Source organism: Leucoraja erinacea, chromosome 14 (assembly GCF_028641065.1).
Source record: "Leucoraja erinacea ecotype New England chromosome 14, Leri_hhj_1, whole genome shotgun sequence".
Lineage (NCBI taxonomy): Eukaryota > Metazoa > Chordata > Chondrichthyes > Rajiformes > Rajidae > Leucoraja > Leucoraja erinaceus.
In genome coordinates, this window is record NC_073390.1 from 23029937 (window position 1) to 23046147 (window position 16211).

At 47.2% G+C, this 16211-nt stretch overlaps 1 protein-coding gene across 2 annotated transcripts in view; it reads left to right on the forward strand.

Moving 5' to 3' along the window:
* Nucleotides 1–16211, forward strand: part of LOC129703393 (polyhomeotic-like protein 3) — a 60838-nt gene that overhangs the window by 29923 nt on the left and 14704 nt on the right. The window contains exons 6-12 of one of the 2 annotated variants that reach the window (XM_055645782.1): nt 3347–3505; nt 5390–5479; nt 7789–8065; nt 8563–9212; nt 10643–10799; nt 12878–13128; nt 14055–14229. In XM_055645782.1, the coding sequence (XP_055501757.1) occupies nt 3347–3505; nt 5390–5479; nt 7789–8065; nt 8563–9212; nt 10643–10799; nt 12878–13128; nt 14055–14229 (1759 nt within the window). The remainder of the gene's footprint in view (nt 1–3346; nt 3506–5389; nt 5480–7788; nt 8066–8562; nt 9213–10642; nt 10800–12877; nt 13129–14054; nt 14230–16211) is intronic. The other variant, XM_055645783.1, reaches the window with a different exon arrangement.

Consider the following 16211-nt stretch of genomic DNA (forward strand, 5'->3'; position numbering starts at 1 on the left):
TACTAAAGGGAACAGTGCAGCAGGATGCTCTTCAGAGAGTCCAGAGTGTTTCATTGTCATATCATAACGTACGATCACAACGTTTCAAAAAACATTTGGACAGGAACATAGATAGGATTGGTTTGGAGGGATATGAGCCAAATGCAGGCAGGTGGGACGAGTGTAGATGGGCCATGGTGGTCAGTGTGGGCAAGCCTGTTTCCATGCTGTATGACTTTATGACTTGATGACTAAATGTACCGACAGAAGAAATAAATTCTTACTTGCAGCAGCATAACAGGCCTGTAAATGCAGTACGCACAATAGATGGTATGGAATAGATAAAAATACAACAAAGTAATAACCCCAGTCCTACTGCAAAACAAAATTCCAAAGTACTTAGTGCAACTAAAATCAGTCCATTGTTAATTGAGGTTAGTGTGTGTAGTTCTTAGGAGCCTAAAGGGCCTGAACCACTTAGGCTTTTTTTAGGCGACTGCCGGTGACTGTCATAGTCGTATCAGGGTGCTGAAAAAATGGTGACTGGACCCCACTTCCACATAAAATTTGAAATAGAATCATTACTTTAACAACAAAAAAACCCCAAAGTCAGAACCGGCGACAACCTACGTTAAATTGGCGACAACTACGACAGCGCCTACGTCAGGGGAAGTCAAGCTGCGCTCATTGGCGTCAAACCCACTGTCGCTGATTGTCTCCAAAAATGTTTCAACATGTTGAAAATCCAGGGGTGACCAGAAAGACGCTACGACTTTTTGGGCGACTGAGGAGACTACTCACGACCATACAGGTGACCATGTGGCGACAGCCTAGTCATCTGTAGTAGCCTAAAAAATTGCCTAAGTGGGACAGGCCCTTAATGGTTTAGTCTTTAAAGATATAGCATGAACACAGGCCCTTTGGCCCACCAAGCCCATGCCGACTATTGATTGCCTGTTCACACTAGCTCTATGTTTTCCCACTTTCGCATCCACTCCCTATACATCAGGGGCAATTTATAGAGGCGAATTGATGTTCAAACTGGCCGTCCTTGGGATGTGGAAAGGAACTAGGAGCACACGGAGGAAACCCACGAAGTTACAAGAAGAACATCCACCCAGATAGCACTGGAGGTCAGGATTGAACTTGGAGCTATGAGGCAGTAGCTGTATTGGCAGTACCACTTGACTAAAAACTCAAAATTGCCCCTAGAGCGAATTAGAAAGTTGGACAACATAGAACAACTGTGAATGCGTGATCGATGGTCGGCATGGACTTGGACCGAAGGGCCAGTTTCCATGCTGTATCTCTGAACTAAACTAGGAGCATTCAGAGGGAAGTTATGTTGGAGTTGAGCTCTCTGAGAGTTATAGAAACATAGAAATTAGGTGCAGGAGTAGGCCATTCGGCCCTTCGAGCCTGCACCGCCATTCAATATGATCATGGCTGATCATCCAACTCAGTATCCTGTACCTGCCTTCTCTCCATACCCTCTGATCCCCTTAGCCACAAGGGCCACATCTAACTCCCTCTTAAATATAGCCAATGAACTGGCCTCGACTACCCTCTGCGGCAGAGAGTTCCAGAGATTCACCACTCTCTGTGTGAAAAAAGTTCTTCTCATCTCGGTTTTAAAGGATTTCCCCCTTATCCTTAAGCTGTGACCCCTTGTCCTGGACTTCCCCAACATCGGGAGCAATCTTCCTGCATCTAGCCTGTCCAACCCCTTAAGAATTTTGTAAGTTTCTATAAGATTCCCTCTCAATCTCCTAAATTCTAGAGAGTATAAACCAAGTCTATCCAGTCTTTCTTCATAAGACAGTCCTGACATCCCAGGAATCAGTCTGGTGAACCTTCTCTGCACCCCCTCTATGGCAATAATGTCCTTCCTCAGATTTGGAGACCAAAACTGTACGCAATACTCCAGGTGTGGTCTCACCAAGACCCTGTACAACTGCAGTAGAACCTCCCTGCTCCTATACTCAAATCCTTTTGCTATGAAAGCTAACATACCATTCGCTTTCTTCACTGCCTGCTGCACCTGCATGCCTACTTTCAATGACTGGTGTACCATGACACCCAGGTCTCGCTGCATCTCCCCTTTTCCTAGTCGGCCACCATTTAGATAATAGGTTATTGTAGACACAAGGTACCAGTTTACTAAAAAAAAGAGGCAAAGTGCGGGATTAGCGGGTCAGCGTTTTTGGAGAACGTGGACAGGCGGCATTTCAGGTTGGGATCCTTATTCAGAATGACTGTAGTAGGATTTTCAGCATTTGTACAATACAACAATACAATACAACGGTTTATTTGTCACATTGCACAAAACGTGCAAGTGAAATGATACGTCTATCCCTACCCTTAGCTGTTCCCTACCCGCAGCCCCCACGGGAGACATGGTTGGAGGCTTTGGAGAAGGTGGAGAAGAATTTGACCAGAATTCTGCTTTGATTAGAGGGTGTGGGGCCTTTACGCCCACGTTGGTTTTGTAGTATTGCATGCAGTTCTGGTTGCCCCATTACAGGAAGGACATAATAATAATATATTTTTTTTAATTGTCATTGCACGTCAGTGGAACGAGATTTAGTATGCAGCTCCAACCGATGAAAAGGAAAAGTAAAATAAACTAGACCAATGGCAGACCCCTTGGGTCTGCTCCCCCAACGCAGCCGTTCCCTACCCTTAGCCGTTCCCTACCCGCAGCCCCCACGGGAGACATGGTTGGAGGCTTTGGAGAAGGTGGAGAAGAATTTGACCAGAATTCTGCTTTGATTAGAGGGTGTGGGGCCTTTACGCCCACGTTGGTTTTGCATGCAGCCTGTCACCGCTGGCAACTCGCCAGCAGCCTCACAAGAACTCAATAACAACTCCAATGTCGGACGCACTAATTGGTCATATCTGCACACGGGTTATGATTGGTGAGAATGTAGGTAAAAGGGGCTTCAGGAAATCCCAGTAGATCCTACAAGGGTATGAGTATCAAGGAGAGGCTGGACAAATTTGGATTGTTTCCACTGGAACATCAGAGGTTGAGGAGAGAAGTATGTACCAGAATGATTGTACGATCAGTCTGAAGAAAGATTCCGACCTGAAATGTCACTCATCCATGTCCTCCAGAGATGCTGCCTGGCCTGCTGAGTTACTGCAGCACTACATGTCCCTTTTTGTAGACCGGTATCTGTAGTTCCTTCTGTCCACAGTATGGAGAAGAGAATGGGGAAACCATTAATTCCGGTGTGTGATTAGGTTTCTGTATTGCACGTTTCCATAATCTCTGATCTGTTTTGCATGCAAGATGACATTCTGTTCTAGCTTGACTTTAATGCGTCTTATTTTTTTGGGTTGGGGGGGTTTCTCTCATGTGCAGATTAATCTCTCGCCTCCCTCCGCTGCCCCTCAGCTGGTGAGTCGCACCCAGACTGCAAACGCCTCGGGCAGTGGCATCACCCAACAAGCCATGTTGCTCGGCAACACCACCCCAACCCTCACTGCCAGCCAAGCCCAGATGTATCTCAGAGCCCAGATGGTGAGTGTCATGCAGCGGGCGAACCGGCGTTACACTCACGGGAACGGCACCTACTCTGCGGCTGACCAATGGATTGGAATGTTGTGTCACTTTGACAGCACTGTGGGCTGGTACTCGCTGCAGTCTAGAAGGATGAGGAGGGGCCTCATTGAAACTTACAGAATAGTGAAAGGCCTGGACGGAGTGAATGTGGAGAAGATATTTCCATTAGCGGGAGAGTCTAGGACCAGAGGCCAGAGCCTGAGATTAAAAGGATGTACTTTTAGAAAGGAAACTAGGAGGAATTTCTTCAGTCAGATGGTGGTGAATCTGTGAAATTCATTGCCACAGAAGGCTGTGGAATGTTCCCAATGTTGGGGGAGTCCAGAACCAGGGGTCACAGTGTAAGAATAAGGGGTATTATTTACCCAGAGAGTTGTGAATCTGTGTAATTCTCTGCCACAGAAGGCAGTGAAGGCCAAATCACTGGATGTTTTCATGAGAGAGTTAGGTAGAGCTCTTAGGGCTAACTGAATCAAAAGATATAGAGGAGAAAGCAGGAATGGGGTACTGATTTTGGATGATCAGCCTTGATCATATTGAATTGTATTGCTGGCTCGAAGGGCCGAATGGCCTACTCCTACACCTATTTTCAATGTTTCTATGGATGCCAAGTCAATGGATATTTTTAAAGCAGAGATGGTCAGATTCTTGATTAGTATGTGTGTCAGGGGTTATGGGGAGACAGCAGGAGAATTGGGTTGAGAGAGTAGGATAGATCAGCTATGATTGAAATGTGGAGTAGACTTGATGTGCTGAATGGCCTAATTCTGCTCTTATAACTTACAGACTTATGCATTCTATCCAATCAGATCAGAAAATACGATGCACTAATAAAATCAAGTCAAACACAAGTACAAAAGGGGAAAATACAGTGTGCAGAATATAGTTCTCATCATTGTTGAGTACCAGTTCCATTGATAAAGTCCAATGTCTGCAATGGGGTAGAGATGGAAAATCAAGACTGGAAAATGGGATAGAGGGGAATTAGACAGTATCTTAGCTTATGGAAGGACCGTTCAGAAACCTGGTAACAGAGGGGACAAACTATTCCTAAGTCTGATGATGCACGCTTTCAAGCTTTTGTACCTTATGCACAACAAGAGTAGGGTGGAGAAGAAATGACCGGGTGTGACAAGTCTTTGATTATGTTGGCTCCTTTTCTGAGGCAGCAGGTGAAAAGTTAGCCCTTTGGAAGCAGAGTGTTTGCTTGTTTCTCATGACACTCGGAATGCTGCCTAGAATAGTAGATACCTATAATAGCTAAAAGGAGAAGTTTGGACAGACTTGGATTGTTTTTTTCTGGAATGCCGGAGGTTGAGGGGAGATTAGTTAAGAAGTATATGAAATGACGAGTGGTGTAGATAAGATAGACAGTCAGAATTCTTTTTCAGGAGTGGAAATGTCAATGATTAGGGGGCATATCTTTAAGGTGTGAGGGGGAAAGTTTAAAGATGTATGGGCCAGGATTTTTTAATACAGAGTGTGATAGGTGCCTGGAACGTGCTGCCTGCGGTGGTGGTGGAGGTAGATACGATAGAGGTGCTTAAGAGGCTTTTAGATAGACACATGAACATACTGGAAATGGAGGGATATAGATCACATGCAGGCACATAAGAATTGGTCTTGGCATCATATTTGGCACAGACATTGTGCCAAAGAACAGGGCCTGTTCTTGTGCTGCACTGTTCCACGTTCAGTGATATGGATCATGTGCGAGCAGATGAGTATATCTTGGCGTCACGTTCGGCACAGACAGCATGGGCCGAAGGGCCTGTTCTTGTGCTGTACATCTTTGTTCATCTTTGTTCCTGCTCTTTCCTGATCTTCTCTCTATCTCTGCAGCTGATTTTCACTCCCACTGCTACTGTAGCCACTGTCCAGCCAGACATTCCTGTTGCTTCCTCCTCCTCTTCGGTATCTGCACCCACTCAGGTGAGTTGTTACAGTCAGACATCCCAGGGAAACGCAACAAAATACAAGTGCCAACCTTCACCGAACTCTTCATTGCTGCTGGTGCTGAGAGCTTTGTCCCTTTGCAAGGCAGGTCCACACACTCTGGGATCATTTATTATTTAACATTTAAAATTAGCATTTAAATTTATCGTTTAAATGTTTAAATTTATCATTCAAACATTTAAATTTATCATGTAAAAGACACTTGGAAAGGTTCATCGATAGGAAATGTTTCGAGGGATTTGGGCCTAACCCAGGCATCTTGGTTGGCATGGATGAATTGGGCCGAAGGACCTGTTCCCGTGCTGTATGACTATGTGCTTGCATTGGATAATCTTATGTCAGTGTACAAAAGGGAAGGTTTATTGTTGATGCCAAGACTCTTATCAGCACCTACAAACCCGCATGTCTTTGGGATGTGGGAGGAAACTGGAGCACTTGAAGGAAACCCATGTGGTCATAGGGAGAACATGCAAACTCCACACATAGGCAACACCAGGTCAGGTTATACCCAGGTCACTGGCGCTGTGAGAGTGAGGGTTAACCTATTTAACACAAAGGGTGGTGGGTGAATGGAACGAGCTGCTGTAGGAGGTAGTAGAGGCAGGTACTATTACAATGTTTAAGAAACATTTAGACAGTTACATGGATAGGACGGGCTTAGAAGGATATGGGCCAAACATAAGCAGGTGGGACTAGTGTAGATGGGACATGTTGGTCGGTGTGGGCAAATTGGGCCGAAGGGCCCATTTCATGCTCCACTACTCTATAATTTTATGATTCAGGCAGGTTGTCAAGAGTCAAAATACATTTTTGAAGAAATTTAATGAAAATCTGCATATGGAAGTGCGGCACTAGACCAGAGACCCGGGTTCAATTCCGATCTCAGCCTGTGTGGAGCTTGTCCGTTCTCCCTGTGACTGCATGGGTTTCTCCAGGTGCTCCAGTTTCCTCCCACATCCTAAAGACTGTGCAGGTGTGTAGGTTAATTGTCCACACATAAAATTGCTCCTAGTGCATAGGGGAGTGGATGAGAAAGTGGGATAACATAGAACTAGTGTGAACAGGCGATCGATGGTCGGTGTGGGCTTAAGGGCCTGTTTCCATGTTGCATCTTTTAATCAATCAATGAAGTGTAGAGCACAAAGTGCTGGAGTAACTCAGCAGGTCAGGCAGCATCTATGGAGAACATGGATAGGTGATGTATCAGGCCAAAGAAGAGTATGAAGAAGGGTCTGGACCCGAATTGTCAACTATCTATGTTCCCCAGGAATATTGTATGACCCACTGAGTTACTACAGCTCTTTGTTTCCTTGTTAGTATTGGTGTTGGCTTATGATTGTCACGTGTACCAAGATACAATCAAAAGCTTAAGACACAAGGAACAAAAGATTTAAAGGTGCAGGATGGAAATGGGCCCTTCAGTCCACCAAGTCTGTGCCCACCAGTGATCACCCTTTACAATAGCAGTATCTTACACAATAGGGACAATTCATAAACTTGTACATCTTTGGAGTGTGGGAGGAAACCAGAGCACCCGGAGAAAACCCATGCGGTCACAGAGAACGTTACAAACTCCATACAGATAGCAACCGTAGTCAGGATCGAAGCCGGGTCTCAGCCGCTATAAGGCAGCAACTTTACTGTAGTGTCACTGTGCCACAAATGCTGGTTTACAAAGTGCTGGAGCAACTCAACGGGTGAGGCAACATCTCTGGAGAACATGGAAAGGCGACGTTTCGGATAGGTACTGAAGAAGGGTCCGATACAAAACGTCGCCTATCCATGTTCTCCAGAGATGCTGACTGACCTGCTGAGGTATTGCGGCACTTTGTGTCTTTTTCAGTGAACATCTTTGTTTTGCATGATATATGGGCAGATCGAACCATACACGAGTACAAATGCTGGTGCAAAGAGAATGGGAATGGAGTTCAGAATAGTGTGTTACAGCTACAGGGATAATATATAAAAGTCAAATCTACCTCATTGTGGCCCTTCCAGTTTTTTAATATGTACTTTTGTTTAGAGATACAACATAGAAACAGGCACTTCAGCCCAACAGGTTCATGCCAACATCAATCATCCGCTCATACTAGTTTATATTATCCCACTTTCTCATCCACTCTCTACATACTAGGGCTCTCTGGCACTGTGAGGCAGCAGCTTTACCAGCTACATCACTGTGCCACCCTTTCTCTCTGGCGGTAACACTATATTCTGCAACCTAAATCCAACCTTTTGTGGGACAGTTGGAACCTGTAGCTCTTGATCTCTCTCTTGGATCTTAGGTTCATAATCTAGCGGTTCGGAGCCAGCAATTGGGAGTGCTGCCCGCTCCATCTCCTCAAAGCGTCCCGCTGAAAGGCACGTGTCAGACGCAGCCCCTCTCAATGAGCCACGTGAAGACAGCCGGCCAAAGTGTCTCCTCCAAGATCAACGTGTTAGAACCGGGCCCCGAGAACGCCAAGAAAGGGGAGAACCTGACCCCGTCCAGCATCGAGTCTCGCGTCTCCACGGTAACCCGGCTGCAGATTCCGACAAGCGCACAGCAACTCATCGCTCCTGGTAAGCAGCAGGGATACAGAGAGGGAGAAGGTGGGTCAGATCATCTCATGGTGGAGATGTCACCAACTCCAACATTGTGCCCATCCCTCGTGAGATGTTTGACAAGCTGTCTGTCCGTTTAAAAACAAAAAATAGGGGCATGGTTGATCATTTGGCTTCAACACAGAACAGAACAGAACACACCGGAAAAGGGGCCTGTTTAATTTAGTTCAGCTTAGTTTAGCTTAGGTTAGTTCAACTTAGTTTAGTTCAACTTGGTTTAGTTCAACTTAGTTCAGTTCAACTTGGTTTAGTTCATCTTGGCTTGGTTCAACTTAGCATGGCTTAGTTTAGTTTAGCATGGCTTGGTTTAGCTTAACATGGCTTAGCTTATTTTAGTTTAGCTTAGCTCAGTTTAGCTTAGTTTAGTTTAGCTTAGTTGCTGTGCGGAGTGGGGCGGCGTGTTGGGAGGTGTGACGTTGCTCTGTGCTAATGGTCGGTGTCTTTGTTCACTACAGCTCCCTACACCCCGATGCAGCACCAGTTGATGAAGCAGCAACTGCCCCAGCAACAGACCCTGCCCAAGCTCCTAATCCAGCACAGGCCGCAGCTGCAGCCCCTGGCCCCCGAGCCCTGCCCTCCACCCCATCACCCACCCCCTCCCCATCCCCACTGCGTCTCGACCCAGGCCCACAGCCAGCCGCTCAGCCAGCCCTCACCCCACCCCTCAGCCCACCCTCATCCGCAGTCCCAGCAGCAAACGGTGGTGGTCTCCCCAGTCCTGCCCCGCTCCCCACCCCGCTCGCCATTGCCTCCTCCCAGCATCATTGTGCAGCCGCAGTCCCTCACCCCTACCCAGCTGGTCCCCGGCCCAGCCCATCGCTCGCCGGTGGCTCAGATCGGACCCCTGCGACAGGCCCGTCCCCCCCTGAACGTCCCTCCCCCCCTGAACATCCCGGCCCACCCGCTGCAGTCGGTGCGGGCTCTGGCTCTCGGGCCAGACATCGTTTCCTCCACCCAGGTGCTGCCCCAGACGGTCCTACATGCCAGGGAGCAGCTGCCCGCTGCCCAGGCCCTGATCCAGATGCCCTTCCAGGCTCTGCCTCCGCCTCAGACCATCGCCGTCAACCTCCAGGTCCACGCCTCGCCCCCTGTTGACGTCCCCCTGGTAGGAGTCGTTCAAACATCTTCACCTCGCACAGAACTCGAGCGGGCAGTTCTCAGTGCCGGCGGTTCGCGGGTCGTGTTGAGGGATTTGGTCCCAATGGAGGCAAATGGGACTAGCCCATAAGGGGGGGAACATCATTGAAACTTGCCAAGTATTAAAAGGCCTGGATAGAGCAGATGTGGAGAGGGTGTTCCCACTAGCGGGAGTGTCTAGGACCAGGGGGCACAGCTTCAGAATAAAAGGACGTACCTTTAGAAAGGAGATGAGAAGGAATTTCTTTAGTCAGAGGATGTGAACCTGTGGGATTCATTGCCACAGATGACGGGTGGAGGCCAAGTAATTTTGTATTTTTAAAACAAAGATTGGTAGATGCATGATTAGTAAGGGTGTCAGGGGTTATGGGGAGAAGGCAGGATAATGGGGATGAGAGAGAACGATAACGTACGAACAATGCCAACCTGGCCAGCATGGACCAAGTGGGCTGAAGGCCTGTTACCATGCTCTACCGCTCTTATTTCAGTTCTTGTTAAGGAGGGGGGTTAAATGTGGGGAGGGTGTGTTTCCCTGGCTGAGGTGGTGCCTGTGGGGAGGTCATATCAATGTAATGTAGATATGCAATAATATGGGAGAATATAGCGCAGGGACATGCCCTTCGGCCCACCATGGCTGCATTGCCCATGATGTGCTTGTCTAACTAATCTAATCTGCATGCACAGATTCATATCCTTCCAGTCCCTGCATATCCATGTGCCTTTCTAAAAGCCACTTGTACCTTTTAAAACCTTTTTAAAAGATACAAGTTTATTTTTGTTACTGCATATTTAAAAGGCCAATGGCTGTATGTGGCAATATTAAATGGCGTACCATTGCACAAGTGTCAATAAAAGCAATTGCTTGTCAATTTAAATGCCTCCCTGTGGTGAAACTGCGCGATTAAGATGCAATTGTGTTGGATTCCAGATTGTGGAAAAGTGCACTGTGTTTTATGGGTTCTGCTTGTGTCGTATGTTAGTTGGGACGGGAATTTGGGGAATCTAACAGTGGGAACTTTTTTATGCTCATGACTTTTATCCCAAGACAACTTTTCTTCTGCTCCTTTATTTCCAAATGAACCTTTAAGTGGTTCGTAGGTGCATGATAGGAATAGTTTTATAACCAATTTGGTCCGCGTGACTTAAATAGCATTCCATAATACATCAACCGCGCTGTTTCCCTTGAGTTATGTAAACACACATTGTAGCAGAATGACCTGTATGTTGCCTGACAAGAAGTTGGAAGATGTGTGAGACTGTGTAGGTGGATGTACAGGAGAGAGAATTGCACTGAGGATGTGGAAAAGTGCGCTATTCCGTGGGTTTTGTGTGAGTTGGGATGGGAGTTTTTTACACTGGGTCTTGCCATCTAACGGTGAGACGTTGTGCCTTTGCCAGGTATGCTCGGTGGAAGATAACTGTGACCAGGAGATGAGGGAGGAGCATGAAGAATGCTTCGCAGCTCGAAGAGGAGTCTCACCACTCACCTCCCACTCCGAATCCTCCATCTCGGCGGCGGAAGGGGAAACACAGACAATCGGGAACGTTTGCCAAGGTCATAGAGTCATACGGCAGGGAAGCTGGCCCTTTGGCCCAACTCGTCCAAGCCATCCAACATGCCCTGGTGAAGCTAGTCCCATTTGCCCGCATTTGGCTCGTATCTCTCTAAAACTTAACTGGGTCTGAGGAAGGGTACCCTACCCAAAATGTTACCTATCCATGTTCTCCAGATATGCTGCCTGACTTGCTGAGTTACTCCAGCATTTTGTGTCTTCCCTCCAAACCTTTCCAATTATAGGGCCTTATAAATGTTGTTATTGTACCTGCCTCAACTACCTGCTAGTTTGTTCCATACACCCACCACCCTCCTCTCTATTAATTATTTCTGCTCTCATCTTCAACCAATGCCCTCTAGTTCTTGGTTCTCCTACCCTGAGAGAAATACTCTGTACATTCAACCTATCTGTGCACCTCATGATTTTAAACACCTCCGTAAGATCACCCCTTAGCCTCCTGCGCTCCAAGTCTTCGCCTGCTCAACCTCTCCTCAGAGCTCAGGCCCTCAACACCCTCGTAAATTATTGGAACTCTGAAACATAAGCAGAAAGACGCAGCAGGTCAGGCAGCATTCGTCGAGAACAGAAACAGACTCGACATTTCAGGTACATGACACTTTCCCTGCTCTCATTGTTTCTCTCGCACATCGATGTCAAAGAGCAACATAGTGACGCAGCTGGTCGAGCGACTGACTCACAGCGTCAGAGACCCGGGTTCAATCCTGACCTCGGGTGCTATCTGTGTGTGGAATTTGCACGCTTTCCCTCTGACCATGTAGGTTTCCTCTGGCTGCTCTGGCTTCCTCCCACATTCCAAAGACGTGCGGGTTTGTAGGTTAATTGGCCCTCTGTAAATTGCCCCTAGTATGTAGGGAGTGGATGAGAAAGTAGGATTACATAGAACTAGTGTGATTGGGTGATCGATGGTCGGCATGGATTCGATGGGCCAAAGGACCTGTTTCCATGATGACACCTACATCTTGAAGTTTCATCCGTCAAGCAGACTAGTGCTCTGGCATTTTATCCAATCTTTTCTAAATCTTATTCCTTCCATTAAATTTGCCCTGCACACCTCTTTTGAACTCTGCCCCTCTCAACTTAAAGCCCCCTAGTATTTATTTTTTCTATCCTGGGAAAAGGGTTCTGTGTCTACCCTATATATGCCTCATAACTTTATCTATTTCTGTCGTCCCCCCTCAACCTTTGATGTTCCAGAGAAAACAATCCAAGTCTGTCCAACCTCTCCCTGCAGCTAATACCGTCTAATCCAGGCAGCATGTAGTTTTTAGTTTAGTTTAGAGATACAGCATGGAAACAGGCCCTTCGGCCCACCGAGTCCGCTCATACCAGCGATCCCCACACATTAACACTATTCTACACACACTAGAGACAAATTACTTTTATACCAAGCCAATTTACCTACATACTAGTACGTCTTTGGAGTGTGGGAGGAAACCGAAGATCTCACAGAAAACCCACACAGGTCATGGGAAGAACATACAAACTCCATCCAGACAGCACCGGTAGTCGGGTCTCCGGTAGTTGGCGCTGTAAGCGGTGCAATGCAGCAACTCTACCGCTATGCCACCGTGCTGCATTCTGGTAAACATCTTTCTGTCCTGTACCCTTTCCAAAGCCTCCACATCCTTACTGTACTGCACACAGTACTCCAAATGCTGCCTGACCAACGTCTTGTAAAGCTGCATCATAGCTTAGTTTAGAGATACAGCATGAAAATTGGCCCTTCGGCCCACCGAGTCCGCAGCGACCTGTAATCACCCATACGTCCACAACAGTAGTTCCATCCTACACACTAGGGGCTATTTACAGAAGCCAATTAACTTACAAACCTGAACGTCTTTGGAATGTGGGAAGGAACCAGAGCACCCGGAGAAAACCCACATGGTCACAGGGAGAACATGTAAGCTCCTTACGTACGGCACCCATAGTCAGGATGGAATCAGGATCTCTGGCACTGTAAGGCAGCAACTCTACCGCTGTGCCACCCTTGACTTGAGTAAATAACAGTGCAAATGCTAAATGAGGATTTGACGGCTCCGTCCACCTTGCCTTGCAGAAGGACGGGAGACTCCAGTTGTAACCTCAGCGAGCGCCTCAGTCATCCGGTCGTCTGCTGATACACTGCTCCTCGCCAGCGCCTCGGCCCCTGCCTCCCTCCCCGCCACGTCGAAGCCCAGCGGAGCTGCCCACAACACGGGAATCCTTCCGGGCACAGATAGCAAGCCACCCCAGGCCATCGTGAAGCCACAGATCCTGACCCACGTCATCGAGGGCTTTGTCATCCAGGAGGGGCTGGAGCCATTCCCCGTGAGTAGAACTTGCCTTTCCTAGAGTCATACAGCAAGGAAACAGGCCGTTCACCCCAATTCATGCATGCCGACCAAGTTGCCCCATCTACGCCAGTCCCACCTGTCCGAGTTTGATATATTTACTGTCTACTGTCCCTGAATCTGGAGGTGTGCGTTATCACACTTCTGTACCTCCTGCCCGAAGGGAGAGGGGAAAAGAGGGAGTGACCAGGGTGAGACTGTTCCTTGATTATGCTGGCGGCCTTGCCAAGGCATCGTGAAGTGTAGATACAGTCAGTCAATGGAAAAGAGCTACATTCACAACACTGCAATTTCTTCCGGTCTTGGATGGAGCTGTTCCCAAATCATGCTGTGATGCAACTCAATAAGAATATAGGTTTAAGGTGAAGAGGTAAAGATCTAATAGGAACCCGAGGGGCAACTTTTTTACATAAGGGATGGTAGGTATATGCAACGAGCTGCCAGAGGTGGTTGTTGAGGTAGGTACGATCAAAACATTTACAGTAAATGACATTTGGACAGGTACATGGATATGGATTCGTTTTAGATGGATATGCGCCAAATGCAGGGTGGGAATGGTGTAGATAAGGCATGTTGGTTAGCATAGGCAAGATGGGCCGAAGGGCCTATTTCCACACGGTATGACTAAGAGCTTTTTACAGCGCACCAGTAGACATTGGTGAGGGTTGTTGGGGACTTGTCAAACTTCCTAAGCCTTCAGAAGACGTAAAGGCGTTGGTGTGCTGAGTTGAGGAAACAGCAGTTTCTTCCAAGACCTTACAGTGCACGACTGGTGGGATTGATTATTCTTTCAGGAGGCGGGTTTTGCAGATTAACCCTTCGTGCTCCCCGGAGGTTTTGGTGTGTTCGAGCCATGTTGCAATGGCACCAACGGTTAATGCAAAGCCTCTCTTCCCGTAACAGGTGAGTCGTTCCTCGCTACTGACGGAGCAGCCGGTCAAGCAGAAGGTGCCAAGTGACGCCCCAGTCTCGCCACCCGCCTCTGCACCTCCGTCAGCCGGAGGAGAAATGCAGGGCAACACGAGCAAATCACTGGAGGAGTCCCTCGACAGCGACGTGGATGAACTGACGGGAGAAGGTCCGTAAGTCTCAGAGAGTACGGGGGGGGAAGGTGGAGGGGGATGGGAGATCTGGGCAAGGGGACAAATGGGAGCAAATCCTTCTGCTCTCTTCAGCATGTTGATTACATGAAGCAACTTCACGTCCTACAAATTGGTCTAAATATTGCTGCCTTTTACTAAGAGAGGGTAAATGGATCATGAATATATGGATCATGCTGCCAGAGGAGGTAGTTGAGACAGGTACTATATCAGCATTGAAAAGACACTTGAACAGGGACATGGATAGGAAAGGGTTAGAGGGATATGAGCCAAACGCAGGCAGATGGGACCAGCGTAAATGGGGCATCTTGGTTGGGCCAAAGGGCCCGTTCCTGTGCTGTATGACTTTATGACTCTAAGAGAGCCACCATTCAATGGTTCACCAGTCCTTTATTGTCACGTGTACCATTTAAGGTACAGTGAAACTCGATTTACCATGCCAGAAAAAAAGCAACAAGACACACAACAACATAAAAGTTAACATAAACATCCACCACAGCAGATTCCCATATTCCTCATTGTGATGGAAGGCAATAAAGTCTAATCTTCTTCCCTCTTTATTTTCCCTCGGTCGGAGCAGTCGAACCATCCGCAGTCAGGACCATCGAAGCTCCCGCAGCCGGCAATCGAAGCCCCCGCGTCGGGGCGATCAAAGCTCCCGCAATCGGGGCGGTCGAAGCTCCTGCGGTTGGAGCTCCCAAAGTCGATCCCCAGCAAGAGGCCGCCAGCTCCTCGATGTTAGGCCGATATTGAGAGCTTTCTTAATAAAGGCTTTCTTATTAAGGGTTTGATGCGAGAGCAGATGCTGGAACCTTGAGCAAAATGCACAAATTACTGGAGGAGTTTGTTGACACAAGGAACTGCAGATGCTAGTTTACAAACAAAAAGACACACAAAATGTTGGGGTAATTCAGCGGGTCAAGCAGCATCCCTGGAGAAGATGTCCCCTCCCTGACTCTTAGTCTGATGAAGGGTCTCGACCAGAAAATTCACCTAAATCCTTTTCTCCAGAGATACTACCCGAACCGTTGAGTTGCTCCAGCATTTTGTGTCTATTGCTGAACAAGGTTCTTCAGACTGAATGTAAAAGGGGGATGGAAGCTGGAAGAGAGATGGTGTTGTGACAAAGCCTGACAAGTGATAGGTGACTGTAGTATATTTTGGGTACTTGGAACTGACTCAAAAGAACTCTCAGATACAGGAGTAAACTCACAAGCTACTTTATTGTAGGATGCCACCTTGAGTCTCCTCTAGCGCATGCGTCCCCCCGCACAAGACATAACATATGCTAATTACATTATATACATTACACTGCTCCCCCTTTAGCTTGAAGGCGAATAACACCATTTCTACTACATTAAATATAATTGATTAACACACAGTTGCAAAATTATATTATTACAGTCATCTGACATTACATCCTCATAACTGTAAACTGTATCTAAACTTAGCACTTATAATGGTTCATTCCACTCATCTTTCTAATCACTCTAGCTCTACCTGTATCTCTGCCTCTTCCCTTTTTAAATATCCTAATGTAATTTGCAGATTTCTTCCTGTTCTTGATATTCTGCTAAAGTTAACATTTCCTCTGTTTCTGTTCTTTATTCGTAGGTGGGATCTGACACATGACTGCAGGTTTTTGTTTTTCAGTTGCTCAATTTCCTGGTGCTGCATATTTATCTGCTCTTGTTGTATAATGACATTCTGCAATGCATAAACATTTGTCCATTGCTCAGTGAAGGAAGCTCCATGCTGGACTATACTGAAGTGTCCTAATCGCAATCGGTCCTGCATGCTTTTGTCTCGACCGACCGGCCACTCTTCTTTACACTTTTCTGTTAACAGCTTTTTGCTCATCGTCACACATTTATTTACCCGTTTTTTGCAACGTTTAAGCCTTTTCTGCTGTTCGTCTATTTGTCTTAAATCACCTTTCTGGTTATTCATCAAGAAGTAG